Raw genomic sequence first — 21,254 nt, forward strand, 5'->3', positions numbered from 1 at the left:
ATGAGTGCAATGGAAATGAATAGAAATGTGCACACAGCACCCACAAATGGGAAGAGCGCCACCTCCTGAGGTCTGGCCTTAGCCACTTTCCCCCAAACTGCACTCTGCCCTCTGCACTCTGCAGTCTGCAGCCTTTGACCCAGCTACGTGGGCGCTGCTGGACTCGACCAATGCCAAAGACTTTGGTAAATATTTCCAGAGTGACACAAAACAAAAATCTGGGCAGGAACTATATTAAAGTTTGAGCGCCATCATTTTATTTGTGGTTTCAGGTGGCATTGAACAGCTATAAAATGAATCAGCTTCCGAGCTTGTTCCTATTTCTTCTCCTGTGTTTGGGTGTCCCAAGGATCTTACGATATTAATTAGGGAAGAGAAATGGTTGTGATTCGTATCTGATGGATACTTAACTGTGGGACTGTGCCCCTTGAACATTTTTAAAGGGCGGCAGATAACTCTTTGAAAACTCTTTTTTAATTTCCTCCACGGCTTATGATTTGCTCAGTTATTAGTTACTTTTCAAAGTGGAATGGAAGGAGGTGTCCTTCAGGTAGTGTATGGTCTCCTGGCAACAACGAGAGAGAAGTCAAATGCGAAATATAATAATGAATAGGTTTAAGCTACAAAACAGCATTCTCAGCTTCTTCCTTCTCAGTCGTGAGGTGAACTTTGGCAGAAGCGAAAACAAGAATTAATAATTCAGGTGCATCCCTCATGCCATAGAGCAGTGCCTAGGCACATTCATTTCGCTTAGAAAGGGCATTCAAATATAACTCAAGGCAAACATAACTGTGGCAGATGCCTTGTACCAAGTGACAAGTGAATCCTTCGCGTGAATGGGTTTCCCAGTGAGTTGCAGGTATAAATTCCGAAACGCGAGTCAAATTGGGTCAATTTGGATTGGCGTTTGATGAATACTTTATGCGTTCCTGAGAAGTCAGCTCTGCTGTCACTCCTCTTGCTTAAATGCAACAAAAGCCCCCACTGTTGTCTGAGGCGTCATGAATTTGGCTTATTACTTCTGGCATTTACGAGAGTGTGCGGGTGGTGTGTACCCCGAACACACCCAAGAAGGAGGAGGATCACTGGGGAGAAGTTTACAAGTTTGTCAAAGTCTTGTCACGCAAGTGAGTCGGTAAGGCAGAAGGCCAGCTGCGAGTGTACCTGGCTGACCGACCGTCAGCAGACAGGTTCGTGCCTATTGGCAGCCCATCCCCATGCTGTCCCTCGGCCCTACATCCAGGTGCAGAAACGGAACACACAAGGTGAGGGCTCAAGCATTTTCTCTTCCATAAGTTGGCCAAAACTGATTTATCTGGAAACTCGCAGCAAGTGCGAGTGCCCCAATGCATTTTGATAAGGCAAACAAGGTTTAGCTGAAGGTTAAACTGCAAGCAGTTCCACGCCTGACCCCTGGCCCTTCGTGGCCCCGCCCCATTGCCCCAGGCCCCTGGAGACTCTTTCAATGCCGTAGCTTCAGGGCCAAGAAGCCCACAAAAAGAACGCTTAATAAACAATTTAAAAACAAAACACACACAATAAACAGCAGCTGACAATTGGTAGAAAGGCAAGGAAATATGTCGTCCCACAAATCGCTAATCGATATAAAACCAAATCCGAGACATAGTCAATTAGTTTGCCAGCAAATTACTCGCAAACAAAAACACCAAACCGTTGCCGTAGGGGCTGTTCAGCAGTTTCCTAAAAGCATTGTGGCTGATAGACCCACTTAAATGAAGTGACAATGACAACCACGTATGTATGTATGTACATACATAATGAATTATTCCATAAAACGCTGAACTAGGTCACTTTCTCACGTGTCACGTGCCATTCCCGGGGGTTGGCTATTAGGGCTCCGCGGAGTTCCATCTCCACCACCTCCTTCCTCTACGGCAATTGTTTTGGTAGAGTAATCGCACTTCAGGCAGTCAGTCGAGGGGAAAAGAACGCAGAATGCAAATGCCGAAAAGTAATCATGAAATCTGTCTATCTATCTGCACTACTCGTAAGTAAGGTGCCAGATTGCTGGATAGCCACTTGCTTCCAGCGGAAGCTCCAACTCGGGTCAATGAACTTTGTAATCAATTTTTTAATCACAGCCACTGCTTCGCCATAAACACCCGACCCCAGCCGCACACTGATGCCGATTCCAAATTCAATTGAATTAATCGCAAAAAGGCGCCTACGCAATCGGGGAGTGGGACGAAAAACTACATCTTTATGGCACATGAACAGCGATCAACAGAACTCTGGATGCGCGAATGCACAGTGCCACGATGTCTAGTGTTCAATTGTCAAAGTATTTTCCTATAAAAACTGCCAAGCTTGAAGTCTTTTGTAACTTTTTTATCGGCTGAGGCCACACTGTAATGAAGTTGCGTTGGCGGCGAGCGACTGCCCCAGCGACACACGTAGGACTCCAGCTGGGCCACTCGTGACATTGTGCTGGGAGTATTTCCGCTCGCTGTCTCGTTTCCGCCATCTCCACGTCATTCTGGAGGTGGCAAAAACAAAGCCTGCGTCAAATATTTAAACGGGAGGCCGACTAATTGTGGAACAGAGGGGGCGGCGCAGGTACTGCCCAAAGATTTCTTTCCCGCCATTTGGGAGCAGAAAATAAAGCAAAATGGGAAATCCTACAGAGCAGCAGAGAGAAGAGAAAATCAGATAAGTAGCCAAGACACCTGCGTGTCAGGAGAGCGTTTTTCTTGGAACGTCCAGCGAGTTCAATGAACGGGAAATTGGCGCCCTCAACCACTGACACCGCCGACACACAGAGTGTGATTCAGCCAATTTATAAAACAGATGTCGTCCACCCCTACAATGTTCTATGCGTACTATCAAAATTATAGAATTCTGGTTGTATTCAGTGCTGAAAACTCTTCACTCAAATCACACCCGACTGCAATCAGTGAGTTTTTAATTGAATCCTTTTATGGTTACTGCATTTATGGGTGTTTGGCTCGAGGACTTTGCATAGTTAAGGGGCTCTGCATTTTTTTGAGCAGCTCTCGTCTCGTCTCAATAAATGGTTCTAGTGACCTACTTACCACAAAATATCAGACTTGCCTTCGTTGACAATAAAAGGGTGGCAGTGGGAGGCAGAGAGCGCTGAGAGTAGCTGCGAGCCAGGGCCAACTGTGCAAGTGTGACTCGATTTTGCGGAGCTTTCGCTTGGGAATCTGTTTGATTTGCGTGAACGTGGACATGGTCGTATCGATGGCATTTGGTGCCGAGGCGATGCCTAAAGCTGAAAAGTCCCACCGCAAATGGGAAAAAGCGATGAAAGCAAGAAAAGTTTGAATAGGAGGAGGATAGGGGATGGGGCATTAATTGGCGCAAGGTGGCCCAGTCAAGGAGATAGACAGACAAACTCAAACTGAGTCGGCTCTTTCAGGAGGCAGTGACAAGCACTGGGAATGGGAATGGGAATGGGACGATAAGAATCGAAAAAGGCATGTACATACCATACACGACAACAACAAAAAAGGCAGGAAGCTGCGACGCCAGCAACGCCGCACAGTGGCTACTTTTTCGAGAACTTTTCAACTTTGCAAAAATCAGATTTCGGGCTAAACTTTTCTTTGACTACAACTCGGAATTGATCAAGCTCATACCTAAGACCAGCGTCTACTTCGCAACTACGATCCACTGTGCGCTGTCGTCGCAAAAACCAACAACAAAATTAGAATGAGAATCGAAAAATGTAAACCGCTGCAAATTGCTTGTAGGCAACGAAGACGACAACGAAAACGCTGGCGACGGATGAGAAAATGGAAATAAAGAAAATGGGTGAAAAAATAAATTAGAACTTGTCCAACACGAAGTGGGAATGCTCTGACCAAACAAAGAGGAGGGAATTGGGAATGGCGAGAGAGATACGAAAAAATACACACAAAAACAAAATCCACAAAAACCCTAAAGTTAAATGATAAACAGGATTCTTTTGTGTGAGCTACAAATATTTTATGTACGGCAGCAGGAGGAACATTTTTGCATTATTGAGTTTGAGGCTTCTAGTTGAATGTGATGGTTGATATGCCCCGCGGAAGGGATAACAGTTTGAGGAAGGAAAAGTGCAAAGGAAAGCTGCATCAGCGTGGCGCGAACAAATGCAAACACACACACACACGCACACATACACACAGACGCATCCATGAACCCATACTCATGCACATATACACAGAGACAGTCGAGAAAAACAGGGTGAAGGACAATGCGTGCATAACGCTTATTGAAATAGTTCTCAAGTGAGTTCGCTGGCGTCGTTGACGACCTCATCCTCATCATTAGCGTCGACATCGGCTTGCAAAAGGGGCCTTCGAATTGGGCCTGTTCAAACATTCAAATCTCAGCAGCCTAGGCCCGCGGAGGTCATCGTATCCTGCCTTGGATCCTGCCAGGCATCAGCAGATCTTGAGAGAGAAGGAGAAGTGAGGCGGCTCCATCTGCAATTACATTGCTCTCAACTGGTTCGTCAGCATGTCCGAATGGCATTTGTCTTGATTTTAATGCGTGATAGCCGCAAAATGTAGGAACGCATGGGAAAAGATGAGTCGAGGCCATGGCCCACAGCACCAGCTTATGCACCAGATGGCGCCGCACTGTGGAGTCGTTACATCAGTGCTGTGGCAGAATCCCGAATCCATCTGATCGACCTACACCACACCGAAGCAGGGAAATTCCTGCCAGAATTTCCCACCCGTTATTCGCTGGTTGAATGCGAAGTTCAACCCCGATTGAAAGCCTTTGTTCAACTGCTATAAAAGCGGCTGCGCCAGCCAGTTCAGCTCAGTTACCCGTCAGGACACGAAGCACAAACAGCCACAGCAGCAAAAGCAGCTGAAAACGAAAGATATAATAGCAGAAGCAACAGGGCCACAGTAGCAACAGGAGCAGAGGCCAAGGCCAGAAACAGCTAGCCAGACCCAACTACAGAATAAGTTCCAAAAGCTGGCTGAAATCATCCCAGCTTAGGCTCTCCTCGTCCTGGCAATAGATTTCCGAATCCAAACCATCAATGAATTGTTTGCTCATTTTTTTCTGGTGAATTTAGCTGAAATCTATTTCAGGCAGTTGAAAAGTGCAAAAGACAAACAAAAAGTTGTTCAAAAGTGTATTTGAAAGTTGCTGCGAGTGTCCAACATTTGAGTTCCCGTATTTAAATTTTGGCGGGAAAGAACAGTCGACAGAAGCTGAAGACAGGATGATTATGGTAATCATTGTCGTGACCGCCGTGCTGTGTACCGTGTGCTGACTAGAAGGATCGCCACCAAAAGCGGAGTCTCCGCCCAATACACATGACAGTACCAACAGCACTACCAACAGCTTAAGTGCAGACTTATGTTTTATCTATATCTTCTCTTTTTTATGCCCATTAAGCTGCCACTGAGTCCGCGGAACTCAGACAACAGAACCACCGAGAACACCATCGAAGATTCGCTGCCAAAAAGCGACGACGAAGAGCCAGCTGCAGAGCACACAGACACAGACACAGAAACTGCAACTGCAACTGCAACAACTGCCAAACCGAAGCGTTCAAAGAAAAACTGTGGGAAATATAATTCGTTCAGATAAGTTATAAGTTTTCTACTTTCCAAACAACCAAAGAGCGCAGCACCGCAGCACCAATCAACAACTGAAGCAACAACATACAACGTGTTGCAACATTCACAACTCCAGAGGAGAAGCAGCAGCAGCGGCAGCTATCGTGAGCGTCATAGGTGCCCTTCGCACGCCTCTGCGGGTAAGTTGACATTTCATTTTGAGTGCATTTCTCGTACTTCTCCCTGCCAAACCTTGCACTCCCTGACCACGGCCACAGAAGTTGCTACATGTGCATGTATGTAAGTACTTTGGCGGGTGGCATACATATGTATGTACATATATGGCGTTATCACGTCATTAAAGTACGAGTACAACAAATGGAGATGAGATATAGGATCGAAGTGCAGACTCGTAAGAGTATTATGATTATAACAAATGATACATATAATATTGAGATTACTTAGAGGCCATCATCTGGCAGCATGACCTGCAACGCCATGCAATGAACTTGTGCCGCATCTAAGTTTTAATTAAAAGCTTACTTTGAGAAGCGAAAAAGTGAAATGAAACGAAACGAAACGAAAAGCGTAATTAAAAGCCAACAGCAGTGTCCAAAAGAGTCCTTGAAGCTGGACAGCAAACAGAATCAGCATTGAAATTAAGGAAATTAAAAACAAAAACAAATTTGGGAGACTTGCCGCATTTTCCAACTCCCATTCCCAGTTCAACTTAATTTATCCCTTACCCACATACATCTGACTTCTGAATCTTTGACAAATACGCAACAAAGAAGATTGAATGCTTGTATTTCCAGCGTAGAGTTGATGAAAGACAACTACTTTAAGGCACGAATTCTTCATTTAATGGGTGAGTTTCCCCATTTTGGAGAGAGATTTACACTTCCTACAGGAGCACGCATGATGTCATCTTTGGGAAATTGAAAGTGTAATGCTCGAAAAGGAGACTAATTGCTGCTATCATATGGCTGAACATCTTCATTATGCGCCTGTGTATTTAGCAACTCGCCAGAAGCATAATTTCGATTGGAGAAAACCAACCGCTTGGTGGGCGGGAGTGAGAATATGGTTCAAAATCAACAATGAATATTAATGGATAGTGGAATCGATGCCAAGCTCTCTATGGTTTCATATTTTAATATATATTTTAAGCAGAAAACTTCACAAATTGTTCTTCTGTGCCTGGTTTTGGTCTGCTGCTTGACTATGGCAAATCTCCATAAACTTGTCTTGAGTTTATTTCCCCTTATAGTGGGTTATTTTTCTAAAGCAAAACTTAATTTGTGAGCATGTGTGTAGAGTGTGTGTAGGTGTGTGTTGGTGTCTGCTGCCTGTCGAGGGGTTGGCGCTGCGTGTGTGTGTTTTTTTCTGGTTGTCAGCGTCCTCTCATAGCCCCTTCGGACGCTTGTCACTTGGGCCATACATTTTGTGGGTGAATGAAAGCTCGAGTCCAGTCGAAAAACCAGTGGGCCACCACACATATACCACAAACAGCTTGCAAGCTAACACACACACACACACACACATTCCACCACATACGCAGATATTCATCTCTGTCGCACATCGTTAGGCGCTGCCAGTTTGACTTAATTTGCGTTAAACTTTTTTTTGCCAAACATATCATTCGCTTGGCAGGCGGCCACCAGGCAGAAGGCGGGGTAGCTAGAGCCCCCCAAAAGAAAATGGCCGAATGTTGAAAAGCGGAAAGCGGAAAATGTAAACAAAGGCATTAATCATGACGGAACGCATGCGGCAGAGATAGAGATGGATCGCTGGCACATAGCGCAGGGCCCCTGCTACAGAGCGAGACAGCTCCAGCCCCTCGATTAAGCCCTACATCGGGTGCTTCGGGTTGTGCTACGTATTAAGTGGAAGATAAACAGCCAAAGTCAGTGTGTATGTTGCCATCTCCCTTCTCCAATGAGAGGAGAGCGAGCATGTGTTTGTCTAAATGACAAACTGCTTTTTGTTAACCGAATAAAATGGAAAGCACCAGCAGCAGCAGCAGCAGTCGCCGCAGCAGAACACAACTAAAAAATAACCAGCCAAATGTAAAACAAATCCAGAGCACAGACAGCCCCCAAACAAAAGGGGGTTGGCTGCTTCCACAACCGATTGGGTTTGGGATTCAGTTGCCGGGCAAACTAAACCGCAATAACTGTAAGTGCTCGGCAAACAGCAGAAGCCAGAAGCCAGAAGCCACAAGCTAGAAGCAAAGGCAGTGAAAAGCTCAAAAAACAAAAAACTAACAAGCGACAGTTGACAGTCAACACCCTCACACACAACGACAACGACAACGACAACGACCATGCCCATGCCCATGGCACAAAACTTTTTGATTCAGCTCCAGAGCAGTCGTGTGTGTCGGACTGGTCTGGTTGGGTCTGGCGAATTATTATGATAATCGCAGGCATAAATTATGCCCACACCCAAAGCCATCGCTATCTCCAGATTCACACTGAGATCCAGATTCAGAAGCAGAAACAGACTGAGACTCAGATTTAATGCAGAGTACACACTGAGGGCTCTCTGCAGGTGTCTTCGCGTTTGAACAACGCTCAGAAATCACACGCTCCAGACCACAGAGCGCAGACCCTACAGACCCTACAGACCCAACCAACAGTCAGTCGCGGATTCAGAGTGCTTTTATGTTTTGCCTTGGGGAAATTAAGTTTGTGTCATGTTTGTTTCACCGCCACCAAGCTAGACGACGGACAGCGTTACGTACACGTACACGTACACACGTACACGTGAACAGGCACGGCTACCGGTGCGTATGAGCTATGCAAATGGTGCACGTGAAAAGTGTTGCATACATTCGGGCATGCACCCTGTTGTTTCGGCCAGCTAGCTGCCTTTTTTCGAATGCTAATCGTATTGGATATGAGCCAAGGAACTATTTTATTCCAGCTCTTCGCTGACAGCCGAAATTAAATTAACAAGATTAGCAGGAATACTTATCAGCTGTTGCCATTGCTTCGGAGTGGGGGCTATTACTCGGGCATTTATCAGCAACTGTTCGGCCTGTCAACGTTGATTTAAGGGCATAGCGGGAGCCGACTGCTGACAGCGCTGAGGGATGTGGATGCTTGCAAATAACACACACCTGTTGCCACACACACACACAAACCCAGCGATAGTCCTGATCTGATATGTACCCAGACTCATACAACACCATCTTTTATTTTGTTTTTTATAATAGATACCATAGTTCGATGCAACGATTTGATTTCGAGAAGAGTTCGAAGAGGCTTACAAATTACTAAGAAGAAAAAGAGCTACTAAAGACAGCTGTACTTGGTTGGTGTAAAGGAAGGTCAGAAGTCAGACAGGACTGAAAAAGATTTTCAACCAAACACGAGCAAACAGGTGAGTGGCATTCTGTTTCTCAAGTGGCAACTAAAATATCTTTAAAGGAACGTGCACAAATTCAAAGTTGGCAATAGAGAAATGTGTGTCCCTGCGAAATATGTACTTTATTTTCCTGTTCATTGACACAATTTTCATGGGCCGCAATTAATTCCAGCATTTTACTTTTACGCTTTCACAGGCTGCTTTTCAATTTTTGTTGATTTGTTTGTGCTGCAATCAAAGCCTCGATTGTTACGCCGTCTCTCTTCTCTCTCCCTCTCTTATTCTTCTCGCCAGTGTGTTTTTCTTTTGGGCTTTGTTTTTATCGCACTGTAGTACAAGTGAACGCTTCCGTTTCCGCTAGACGCGTCACAATTGGTTGTTGTTTTCTCCCTTTTTTTTCCTTTTCCCCTGCCCATTTAAAATATTGGCATTGAAAAGGCATTCAATTTATTCATTCGTCGCAGTACCAGTCCTAGTGCCATTTATGTACCGTATGCCCTGGCTGATTTTATACCCGGTACTCGAAGAGTAAATAGGGTATATTGTATTTTTGGGAAAAAAGGTAACACACAGAAGGAAGTATATATATTCTTGATCAGCATCAATAGCCGAGTCAACATAGCCATGTCTGTCTGTTCGTCCGCCTGTCCGTCTGTCTTGTTGAGCGCCTGGTTCTCAGAGACCATAAAAGCTAGAGCCACCAATGCAGATTGCTGTATGCTCTCACTGCTGCAAGTGTATTTCAAAGTTTCGCCCCAGCCCCCTGAGTAGTACTGAGTACCGGGTATAAAAGTTGTGACGCGTAAGAAGCGCCTCACACGTCCCTTCTAGTTTTAAGTAAAAAAAAACACACAGAATCTGTTGGTCGGGTCGGGTGTTATCTTGGGTTCGCCTCAATTACACAAATTAAAATCGATTCTCAAAAGCAAAACAACAACAATGATAACGAGGCTATACAATACCGAGGAGGATCCCGCCTACTGCTCATTAATATGGGGCTCCAATCTCAGCAGCACCACTGATGTCCTGGATGGAGCATCCAATGCCACGCCCGTCTTTGGCACCGACTTGCGGGACGACATCTATCGGGTAAGTCTCTACTCGCCACAGATGGTGCAAATGTGTATTCCTCAATCAAATGGCCAATTGAGCCGAAGATATATTCGCATGCCATTACCATTGCCTTGGGCCAGCTTGCATAACTCTTCTCCGAGGCTGCCCTCTGCTCTATTCTGCTCTGGTCAGGGCTAGTGTTGGCTAGTTCAAATGCGAACAAACAAAAAATTAACTGAAAAATGCACTAAAGTGAATGAACGGAATACTCTTTTGTCCATCGCAAAAATTAATATCAGAACAAAAGCAAACGTTTACCAAAAAATTACGAATAGAACGGAAAATACTAAAAGGAACGATAAGCAAGAAAATTATGAAAGAAAATTGACGAAGATATTAACTAAAAGAACAACTTAGTTCACATAATAAAATTAAACGAAGAAAAACGAACTTGTTCACGATTTCTACACAACACTGGTCAGGACTGCCTGCTGGGGTTGGGGGAGTGAAAACTGCTGCCTACTTTCTGGCGCGACGGGGTTCTGAAATGCTTTTTAGTTAAACAGCAGGCAGATGGAGGCGCAAGGAGGACAGCACAGCACGCTCTATACTCCATTCTGAATGCTGCTTTGAAAAAGTTTCTGCCCCGTCTCTCGAAACCAGGCAGAAGCTGCTATGGGCCATGGGTAACAAAAAAAAACACAAATAGAAGCGGAAAACAAAAGCCAAGAAAGAGGCAATGAAGGGTGTGAGGCTGCGGTACACGTGAATATAAAAGTCAGACAAAGAAAAGTGTCAAGTCGACTATTGAATTTTCATCTGTGGCAAACCATTCGAGATAGAAAAGGATGAGGAAATTGAGGACGACAACGCTGTAGATGACTAATGGGATGTTCTCCTTTCTTTATAAGCGACTCAAGTGTATTTTTTGTTTGCCTTCTCGCAGGATGTGGAAGATCCGCGTACACAAACCCTCCGCGAGTACTGCTATGGAATTTTTCTGCCTATTATCTGTGCCATGGGAATCATTGGCAATGTTCTCAATCTAATTGTGCTCACCCGTCGGAACATGCGTGGCACTGCCTACATCTATATGAGGGGTAAGTAGCCATCTGAATCCGGTATCCACCAGGGCACACTCGTATGTCTTCGCACAAATAACAAAATTCTATTGGGATGTAAACTGAATGGGGAGAGGGCGTCGACTCTTGACTGATTGCCCAGTTCGAGTTTATTCCTTTGTGAATGTGCCCCAATATTGACAATATTTCTCTTGCACACTCTGCTGGAACACGCATTGTGTTGCTGAATTTATTCATTAGCCTAACCTCGCGACGATTTCTGATGAAATTCTCGGCATGCAGACCCACACACGTAGGCAGTGCTAAGAAAAGCTTCCACAGTGCCGATAATGTTTACGCGTTTCCTCTTCTCGCCATCTCTTTGTGTATGTGTATGGCTTTGCAGGTTCATTGGAAGTTATTTCATTAGAGGAGACTGGTTAACCCCGTTGAAATTTATGCAAAGCCGCAAAGCCAACCAGGCCAGCATCCAGGACATACATTGTTCTATTTCGCACAGGATGTCAACTCTATTAGACACCAGCTTTCTTTATGGCACTCTAATTGATAAATGAGCCTATCGCTCTTCCGAAACGAGAGAAACGCAACTTAGTCAGTGCTGGCTGTTGGCAATTTTTTAGTCTCGACTTTGAAGACGGCCACAAAATTATGTTGCAACTAGAGAGGCAAGCAATTTAACAGAAAAGAAAAGAGTAACGGACATGAAGAAGTGGTGAAGAATATAAGTAAAGAAATGGTGGGGCATTCCTTTTGGCTTTCTATATTAGAAACTAGCAATTTGACAAAATAGTAAAAAGAGAAAACCAAAACATAGAGACTCGTCTTTCCTGTTCCCAGAATGCTAAAGCATTAAATATTATTTCCTCTTTCTATGTATTTCGATTTTGTTGTTGTCCCATAGGAACAGGCAAACAAACACAAAAAATAAATTAATTATATATTACATTAATGACTTGAAGGAGGCACGGGAGAGAAGAACAGAGGAAGCTCTGATAAGAGTGCATGCGTGAGAGTCTCAAAGCTTCTCTTACAACATTGGGCTTTGTTTTTGCACGTCTTATTCCGCCCTATCTCCCTAGTGAAAGTTTGAGGCCGAACAATAGAGCAGTATATGAATACGTTTGAACCATACGTATGTGTGTATAAAGTAGGTCACGAAAGCTATGAAAAGAGTGCAGCAGCTCGGACATCTTAAAGCTTTGCTTTCCTATCGTCAAATGTTTGATGCTGGCAGTTTTTAGCAGATTTTTTGCCTTTATTTGTTATGGTGAGCGGTGAGCGAAATCACTACCCACTGCCGCCCCATTAGGCTGACTGCTCATTTTATGAATACAACAAAAATATGCTGCTGCCAGCCGACTGTTTCCCCACTTAGTTACTTGGAGGTTATTGCCACCAAGTGTTGAGTGTCTCCCCTACCTAATTGGACGTACATATGTACATGACGACTCCACAGGCAGTGGACGGGAACGCCCATTGCGTTAACCAATAGTTAAACAGTTTGGCAATAGTCTATAAAAATATATTTTTCATGCCATCTCTCCTGCCTAGCGATATTTTATCTTTAAATACCGAAATCACTATTCTATGATACGCATGCGAGTCTGACAATGTGATGGGCAAATCAAGCGTTGATGGCAGGACACTTGTCAGGCTGAGCACAAACACAACTGACATTTATATTAATGTGTCCCTGTACCCAATTATATGGCAATCATTATGAGAGGGGGATATATATGTTCCCCGTGCTTCCGTGTTGGAATCGGGATGTGAAATAGCGAACATTAAGCTGCGTGTGCACAGCTCCTCGAACATACCGGAATGGAGTAAATAAACTCGTATGTGGGCAAAGAACAAACGCTCATTGCTGGATATGAGCAATAATGTAATTTTATGGTCATACAAACAAATAATAATAAATCAATAAAAACATAAAAACATAAAAACATACATTCTCAGCCGCCAACAAGAAGGCAAAAGTTATTGAAAACAAAATGTCTTAGAACAAGTACAAAAGCAAGCCGGAATGGAAAGTCATTCATTTCCTTCGTCAGACGTGATTCGCCACTGTATGTGTATGTGTGTATATATGTAGGAGTATGTGTGCTGTCCGAGACTGTTTCCTGTTGCCATTCAGAGCGGAAACGTAGCCATAACTATGCCATAAAGCCAGCCATAAAGGACATTTTTATATATATTTCAGCGAAGCTAATGCCATTTTTTCTCGCCCCTTTCCACGTACACACTACAGCATACTCCGCGGCAGCACTGCTTGCGATTCTATTTGCAATACCCTTCGGCATCCGCATGCAGGTCCACAAGGATCGAGGCCAATGGGAGGAGTTCGGACCCGCCTTCTACACGGCTCATTTGGAACTTTACTTGGGCAACGGGTGCTTGGGTGAGTGCTCGCCTGACCTGCACTTCGATCCTTCCAGGCACAAGCGGAACTAATGCAACTAACGGAACTGCTTCCTCCCGCAGGTGTGGGCGTGATGATGCTACTCGTCCTGACACTCGAGCGATATGTCTCGGTATGCCATCCTGGAGTCACGCGACCCGTCATGGGACGCCCTGGGTGAGTGGAACAACAAAATAAACGGTGGCCAACAATTATTTATGCTTCTTCAGTTGGTTAGTTAGTGCTGCTACTGATCCTTTGATTACATTTTCCACTCTCCACTCTACCGATTATCCATAGATTGGTGGTATTTGTGACCTCTTTGGTTACCATCATCGTGTACTTGCCGAGCATCTTCCGGGGCGAGCTGATCAAGTGCATTCTTTCCTCTCCCGATGTCTATGTTTATCTGCGACGCGACAATACCATATACCAGCAGACCATGTTCTACAAGGTGTACAAGATCATGCTGGAGATGGTATTCAAACTGATTCCAACCATGGTGATTGGAGGCCTGAACTTGCAGATTATGATTGTGTATCGACGAACATGCGAACGACGCCGCCAAATGGTTTTGACACGGGCCAGCTCGAACTTCCACAAGGACGATGACCCGAGGAAGTTTGCGGAGGAGCGCCGCTTATTTCTTCTACTGGGTAGCACATCGATACTGTTCTTGGTCTGCGTTTCACCAATGGCTATACTCCACATGACCATCGCCTCGGAAGTTTATCCGAGCTTCCCGTTTCAGGTCTTCCGTGCCAGTGCCAACCTCATGGAGCTGATCAACTACTCGCTGACCTTCTACATCTACTGCCTCTTCAGCGAAGACTTCCGCAACACCCTCTTCCGAACGTTCAAGTGGCCCTGGCTAAAGGGACAGTTCTGCCACCAGGTGGACCTGGAGGTGAGTGCTAGCCCCCCGGCGAGTGTGGCCACAGCTGCCACTCCAGCTCAAGCAGGCAACAGTTCTAATCCCACTACTACTGTCACTATACCCAAACGCATGCAACAACGATTGCCAAATCCGACTCGCTTTCCACATCAATTAGCCCGCCCAGACCGAAAGCGGCCTGCCCATGGTGCACTTCGCTAAGGTGACTAAGCATCCCCATTTCAACCGCAATAAAATAGACACCACATCGAGCCTTGATCTGGGACGCTCCACCAGCATCTAGCATCCACAGCATATACTCCCCCACATTACCACCACTATCGTTTAAGCATCCGAGCATCACACATCTATCACGTCATCTAACAAACCTTTTACGCTCTATATACTCCACACTCCAAAGATCGAGGCCGAGGCCGAGGCAGAGGCCGAGTCCGACTTACCCTGTCAAACTGAAGCGCCACACTTGACCCGATAACGAAAGCGAATTCACGAAGGAAAACATAATGATTGAATGTGTTTTTTTTTTTTGGTAGTGAACCCTTAGTATTTCTAGGCATAAGTCATAATTGAGAAACAAATTAGAGATGTCCACACATAGATAGCATTCCATACACATACCCAATTATGTTAGGATAGAATATACGTCAACATATTAGAAGCTTGCTCGAAGAACTAGGGAGCCGAAGGATGACTCGCAACGAGCTTCGCTACAGATAAACAAGTGGGACAGGAGAGCTTAGCTGCAGACAGATGAGATCGACAAATGGGAGAAATAAAGACAAAAAGGAAGACTTTGGAGCTTCGATATTCCTTACGGTATGCCGCTGAGTACTTCCGGTTTGTTATCTTCGATACGATATCTGTTACGAAATGTTGCAGAGAGATGAAGAAAGTAATAGAAACTGATCGGTATTCAGGATTCAGTTAAAAACGACACTTGATATATGTATTATGTATATTATAAAACAAAAAGTGATAAGTGAAAATACGATTTTCGGAATGAAATTAAAAACGTTATCTAAAAGATAGTTTATTTAGATGTTTATGTGTGTGTGAATGTTCGTTTGTGTGTGCTACACAGTCGGTAGATTAATTTGGCAAGCAACAAAAATAATGTATAGACACAGACAGACAGACATATGTACATCGCATACATCGTATATTGACAAACAGAGAGACATTTGTACAGATTATCATACAATGATGATACACAAATACATACAATACTATACTATAACCTGATTTATAAATGTTTAAGTCCATATTAAAGAAACCAATGGAATATTTGTGTGAAACGCGTATTTATGTATACACTTGTCTAACTGTAAGATAGGATATATGTACTATGTACCCCTATATATGTATTTACTTGTATATCTGCATAACGTATCAATTGATATAAGTGCGAAGGCTTAAGTCTAAATTGTCTCAGAAATTGATGGTAGATAGATCCTAAGCACCTTTTGTCTGACGAATTTGAATTGTGTTCTTACCTAATTAATTGTAACTACTGTAAATAAATGTACATTTAGTTTTAAATTAGCTGTTTAAGTTAGCTAGTTTACTGTTTCCAGGGTTTGAACTTAGAGCCCAGCATAGGTTTTTTGGGCTTTTTTTATTTATATTTTTGTCAGTCATTTCTTGCACCACGATAACCAAACTAAATGTGTGTCCCGCCTGTCCACTTAAGAAACCCTCCTTACTGCTATGAAATGTCTATTTACAGTGGCCCAAAGCATTTAGGAATCACTCAGCTAAAGTAATAAATTGCACTACATACTCATATCCGAAAACCACAAAAAATAGTATTAATAGATAAAAGCAACGATGTGAAATGCAATATGTTAATGCATGATGCCTGATTCAAGCAATGAAATGAGCTAAGTTCTACATTTGATGGCCTTTCTTTCGACAAACTTATTGAAATGTATCCAAGAAGGCAGGAGAATATTCAGTTCGAGATCAAATAATCGCGCACACTCATCATCTCATACATAATCATAACTATCCTCTGAATGGAATGTTGCCTTATGGCAACTCCAAGCAGGATTACAACTGAAAGGAACCCCCAAATGTTGGCATAAAAGAACTGCCAGAAACTGCTAAAGAATGTGTAGGAGCTGCTTGCCATTCAGGGGGAACAATTAAGAGTAATTTAAATAAATTAATACAATTTTATTAAAAATGTAAATGGTGTTCTCATTCCTCTTTAAGATAAAAAAAAAAGGAAACATAAAGAAAACATAATATACATGGGAAGCACTTGCATCTTTCACATAATCGTCGTCCATCTACCTACGCTATGGATAATTCAATATAACTAACTATAATTAATTAATTAACAGCAAAAAAAATGGTTGTGGGTGTACAATAGAAAGGGGGGGAAATGGAAGAGCAGTGTGATCGTCATCACGTGGCAGCAGGAATAATACCGAAAGAATTGTTACAGCCTAATCCTAGACTAGTTTCAGTTTTGGAGTCTCTCTCTTTCTCTCTCTCTCTCGCTTTTGGTTATGACCAGAAGTATATTCTGCCTGGAGAGCCCTACCATGGGCGCCATACTACCAGTCGCTGCTGCACCAGTTCCGCCAGTTGCCGCTGCTGCTGTCGCTTTCGCTCAAAGATTTGGTGGCGTATTTTCATTAGGATGCTGTCACGTGGTGCCGTGGACACTGTCTTTCTGGCGGCTGTGTAAGGTAAGTGGTCATGATGCAGCTTCTCGATGAGATCCATCTCCATGACATGACCAGGCGGTGAGAGATTCACATGCTCCCGTTCCCGTTCCCGCTCCAGTTCCCGTTCTTGTTCCCGATCGTCATCGCGTTCCGCTGGCAGTTCGCTGTCGTATTGCAGCTTTAAGCTTTGACACTGCGCCAGAAAAAAAAGGGGCTTAGCTGGAACATTCCCGGGTAAATTTCTCAAAGGTTTCCTCACCTGCTTGCGGGCAGTATTCTCGGAGAGGAAGCAGCAGAGCTGTTGCAACTGATGTGCCGCCAGCGCCTCCTTGTTGTGATCCCTCTCCTGGCTACGCCCTGGCTCTGGCCCTGTCTCCAGGTGATCCTCAAGTCGTCGCTGCTGCTGGCGCTGCTTGATGGCCGCCTGCATTTTGCACTTGGTGGCCGTGCTTAGACGCAGGTCCATGGTAAATCCCTGTCGCTGCTGCTGCCGTTGATGCTGCCGCTGCTGCTTAAGTATCTTGTAAATGACGCCCATTGAGATGCCGGTTCGCCTGCACTGCTTCTGGTCTCACTGTTCAAACTCGTCGAGCTCCTGCACAAAGACTGTCCAAAAATACGCGCGTACTCCTCGTCTTATATCAGTTCTCTCTCTCTCTCCCTCAACTGATCGCTCGCTCTCAGATGGAGAGAAAGAATTTCAAAATCGAAAGATTAAAAATAAAACATAACGCACATCCATGTGTGTGTGTGTGTGTGTGTGCGTGTGTGTGTGCTGCACATTGCGCGCCAAACTTCAAGTCCGCTTTATGAGACATTGCTCAAGTGGAGTTCTATTTATGCTCTCTTTACAATGCCTTTTAGCAACACATGTGGCAGCATCAAGAGCAACAGCAGCGGCAACAAAAATAGATTTGGTCTCTCACACAGCTGCAACAATTTCGCTGCACCGACTCCTCGCATGTGGCCAACTCACAGCCAAAGTCCCATTTCCATCTTTATCTCCATTTCCGTGTCCATTCCCAAATCTGAAATCGAATATTTGGTCCCAGAATTCAGCATCCAGAGACAGTATATTTTTTGGCGCCCGTTTCCACTTGGAAGGGTAGGCAAAGCCAGGCCCATTGACTAAGTGAAGAGTTTGGTCCCCTGGTCTTAATCTCTAATATACATACAATTTACACAGGCATTCCCCTTACCTTCATAGCTAAACAGCAGAAGCAGCAAAGGATGTCCTATGTACATGGCATAATTAATACTCCATCCACGTACTAGAGTACCAAAGATTCTGCTAGTTAAATAGCCGCCAGATGAGGAACGAAAATAACGTCACATTCAGCGTCATAATCATAGTGCCGAAACATGGGATCGGGAACGGAATAGCTATAAATAGCTCATGGGAAAAAACACTTTGCAGCAGGCACTCAAACCCAGATACGGTATTACAGATTCATGTGTCTGTGTCATGGCATGCACTTGAACTCTGCATTCATATGTTGAATGTGCAACGCGACTCGTTTCATGTCCCTGCAGTTGCTTGCCCCTTCTGCTGCTGTCTCGTACTCGTAATATCTCATGCCTCACATGCCTGCGCGCTGGCTCTGCGTGTCGCCTCCTCTGTTGTTGCTGTTTTGTTTGAGTTTCAAGATGTTACAGAGTGCACTTAAAGTGCGTTACAATTTGTGTCTATTCTTGTCTGCCATGGGAATATCTCGGGGACTACATAAAGTCAGAGAAGAAATATGGAGAGAGCGCAACGATAACGAAGGTTTTTCTTTTTGTTTAATGTAAATCATTGCCAGCGACCCCTTATCCTCTGCTGAAATATGTTTAATGAGCAACATTATAGACTTTGCAGCCCATTGTGCACATAAAGAAAGTCGCGGGCAGGGGCCTCGAGCTGGTGCTCTGAACTGCTCTGCTCGCAGCAGGTCCTCGTCCCACTGCTTGCAGAGAGACTGTGGAAACAAAGACAAAAGTAACGCCATACTCGTATATTTTTGACAGCTTGGCTTTTGAAAGTGGCTCCAGGCTCTCTCTTCAAAGTCACGACTGTGATTTCACAGTGTTTGCATTCTAGATTTGCCTGCTTCTGCCAGTACCCCTATACTTTAGAATTTGTTTAGTTCAAGTGTCCTTGTGGCTTGCATCTCTCTCCATCTTCAAAGCGCTCCCCTCCGTCATGGACATGCTCTTATGAACATTGCTCTTATATCTGCATTTCCCACATTTCCAACGAGAGAGCTATACGAGAGCTGTTTGTGGAGCGACACCAAGCCGAGTAAAAACGAAGCCAATCAAACAAGTGCCATCCATTCCCACACCTTGTTCTACTCCAGTTGTAGCAAATCGAACGGGATAAGACTGCAGATTTTTTGCACATTAATTAAATTATTTATTTATGTTTCATTGATCTATAAGGAATAGTCATCAGAAAGCAAAGAATTTAAGCGTGCTGGGCTGAGTTTTCAAGCTCAATCTGGAATTCTGTGGAAGAGTCATTGAGCCCATTCTCCCCTAGCCAACTTCCTTAACTCGGCGCCTGCGTAGCTGCGTGCCACATGATGCATGCAGCATGCAGCATGCAGCTCAATGCCCAACGCGTTGTTGTGCGCCAAAAGCTGTCAATTCCGCCCTGCCACTCGCTGGGGGCCCAATTTCTCACGCTCCCAGCCATCGGATCATATGGAACAATGTTTGAGCGGGAGCCCCAACAAGTTGTCTGCACCGTTGTTAATGAGCTTCGTTTTGGAGGAGACATAATGGCTATACCCTATAGAGATATTCATTAGCAGTTTCACTATAAAATGGTCGGAAGATCAGAGAACTTTTCTCTAGAACACAACATGTGTCCTGACCTAGAGCTGATTTAGAGCGCTGGAGAGCCGCAAAAACGCCATACCTGCCTCAGCAGTGTAGTTTTCGTTCTTGCTCGCGTGCAATGTGGACCGATCGTGGGAAGCTGTGGCTTGCGTTGGACTTTGACTTAAGAATGGAGACCATCAGTCACCCTTTAGCGAGGTTAGGCCTCAAGTGTCACGTAACATAAACACCTGCTGGTGAATGTTGAAGGAAAATGTCTTTACTGAGCAAAGCGGGGACCGAGACTGACCTCACCTGGACGCCTGCCTTTAAGCCGAAGAGCTCACAGGACAGGACCGTGCACCAAAAATCATGGATGGAACGGCAAAATAATTTAAAATTGCATGAAAAAGTTCCTCAAGCGTGGCGGCTGAGCGAACACAGCAAAATGAGGCAATAGGAGAAAGTGCAAACAGTATTTGGTCAATTGTTGTGCCAAATGTGTATGAGCATATTATTCCATGCAGAAAGATACATATTTATTTTTTGTTTTGCTTTGGTTACCGTTATCTCTGGCAATGTTTGCTGGTTTCCCGTACATGCAAAAACGGCGGGAAGTTTGGTCCACTTTCAACTCCAAAACCCAATGTGAGGAAGAGGAGAAAAGAGCGAGAGCAGCGCGTCGACGCTCTCTCAAAGCAAGTGTCTTATTGCACGGTGAGGTGAGGTCGCTGTGAACTGTCTCGCTCTCGTTGGTGTTACCATAAGAGCATGAGTTCTGTTATGCCTCACCCTATGGTAGATAAACCCCAACAAATGTGCTCTTATTGAAATACGCTTGGAATGCTTGGAATTATTGGAATTGTTCCGGTGCGTTTTCGTATTCGTGGCGCGTTTACGTAGTCTCACGGTCCCACGAAATCGTCGACTGGCCATGTGTGAGAGAAAGGAGAAACAAGTGCTCATAATCAAAACATAAAAGTTAAAGGAGTTATTTATTTGGTTAATTATAAATGAGAAGATTGCCCATATGAATGCCAACATGCATATGAGTTAAACACGTGTGAATGAACAAAGAGGCAGGATTCTCGAGGAACTCCCAGTAAAAGCTCCCGTCAAAAGTATTTTTCTAATATTAATTTTCGATGTTTTTGCAATATTGTGAAGTTAAAAGCTAATAAACTTCAGTTAGGCAGTATGGATGGTTGATTCTATCCGATTGATAAGCAAAATAAAATGAAAATTCTGTTTGCTTTGAGATATTTTGTTTGGTGTGTATCCTTGTGTATCCTTCAAATGAATTTTGCGAATCCCATTTGTTTTCATATAGAATTGATTTAATAGGTATTAAATATTTATTTTCTTAACGAATTTGAATGCTAAATTAGGTATTGCTTATGTTGAATGCACACAAAGTAAGGTTGA

General features: G+C 44.2%; 2 protein-coding genes across 3 annotated transcripts; one reads left to right on the forward strand and one right to left on the reverse strand.

Annotated features, from left to right (window-relative positions):
- Positions 1 to 5,372: 5,372 nt before the first annotated feature.
- Positions 5,373 to 16,495, forward strand: LOC117588619 (probable G-protein coupled receptor B0563.6). Of its 2 annotated transcripts, XM_034280032.1 has the most exons (8): positions 5,373 to 5,749; positions 8,770 to 8,936; positions 9,848 to 10,010; positions 10,921 to 11,074; positions 13,308 to 13,457; positions 13,541 to 13,634; positions 13,758 to 14,364; positions 14,510 to 16,495. In XM_034280032.1, exons 3-8 carry the CDS (start codon positions 9,861 to 9,863, stop codon positions 14,633 to 14,635), a joined length of 1,281 nt encoding a protein of 426 aa, XP_034135923.1. In that variant the 5' UTR covers positions 5,373 to 5,749; positions 8,770 to 8,936; positions 9,848 to 9,860; the 3' UTR covers positions 14,636 to 16,495. The 2 variants fall into 2 exon arrangements, with proteins under 2 accessions (XP_034135923.1, XP_034135922.1); XM_034280031.1 differs by having other exon boundaries at positions 13,758 to 16,495.
- A 73-nt stretch (positions 16,496 to 16,568) lies between these two features.
- Positions 16,569 to 17,645, reverse strand: LOC117588385 (RNA-binding protein 25). The gene is made up of 2 exons (XM_034279610.1): positions 17,287 to 17,645; positions 16,569 to 17,220 (listed from the first exon to the last, which is right to left on the reverse strand). Exons 1-2 carry the CDS (start codon positions 17,563 to 17,565, stop codon positions 16,897 to 16,899), a joined length of 603 nt encoding a protein of 200 aa, XP_034135501.1. The 5' UTR covers positions 17,566 to 17,645; the 3' UTR covers positions 16,569 to 16,896.
- Positions 17,646 to 21,254: the final 3,609 nt, after the last annotated feature.

This window comes from Drosophila guanche, unplaced genomic scaffold (genome assembly GCF_900245975.1).
Source record: "Drosophila guanche unplaced genomic scaffold, DGUA_6, whole genome shotgun sequence".
NCBI classification, from domain to species: Eukaryota; Metazoa; Arthropoda; class Insecta; order Diptera; family Drosophilidae; genus Drosophila; species Drosophila guanche.

Excerpts from the sequence above, each read along its gene's own strand:
- LOC117588619 (XM_034280031.1), top strand. The coding sequence starts at position 9,861 with ATGATAACGAGGCTATACAATACCGAGGAGGATCCCGCCTACTGCTCA. Across the intron at positions 10,011-10,920 it reads TGCGGGACGACATCTATCGG|GATGTGGAAGATCCGCGTAC; the intron begins GTAAGTCTCTAC and ends GCCTTCTCGCAG. Across the intron at positions 13,635-13,757 it reads CCCGTCATGGGACGCCCTGG|ATTGGTGGTATTTGTGACCT; the intron begins GTGAGTGGAACA and ends GATTATCCATAG.
- LOC117588385 (XM_034279610.1), bottom strand. The coding sequence starts at position 17,565 with ATGGGCGTCATTTACAAGATACTTAAGCAGCAGCGGCAGCATCAACGG. Across the intron at positions 17,221-17,286 it reads AGAATACTGCCCGCAAGCAG|TGTCAAAGCTTAAAGCTGCA; the intron begins GTGAGGAAACCT and ends TTTCTGGCGCAG.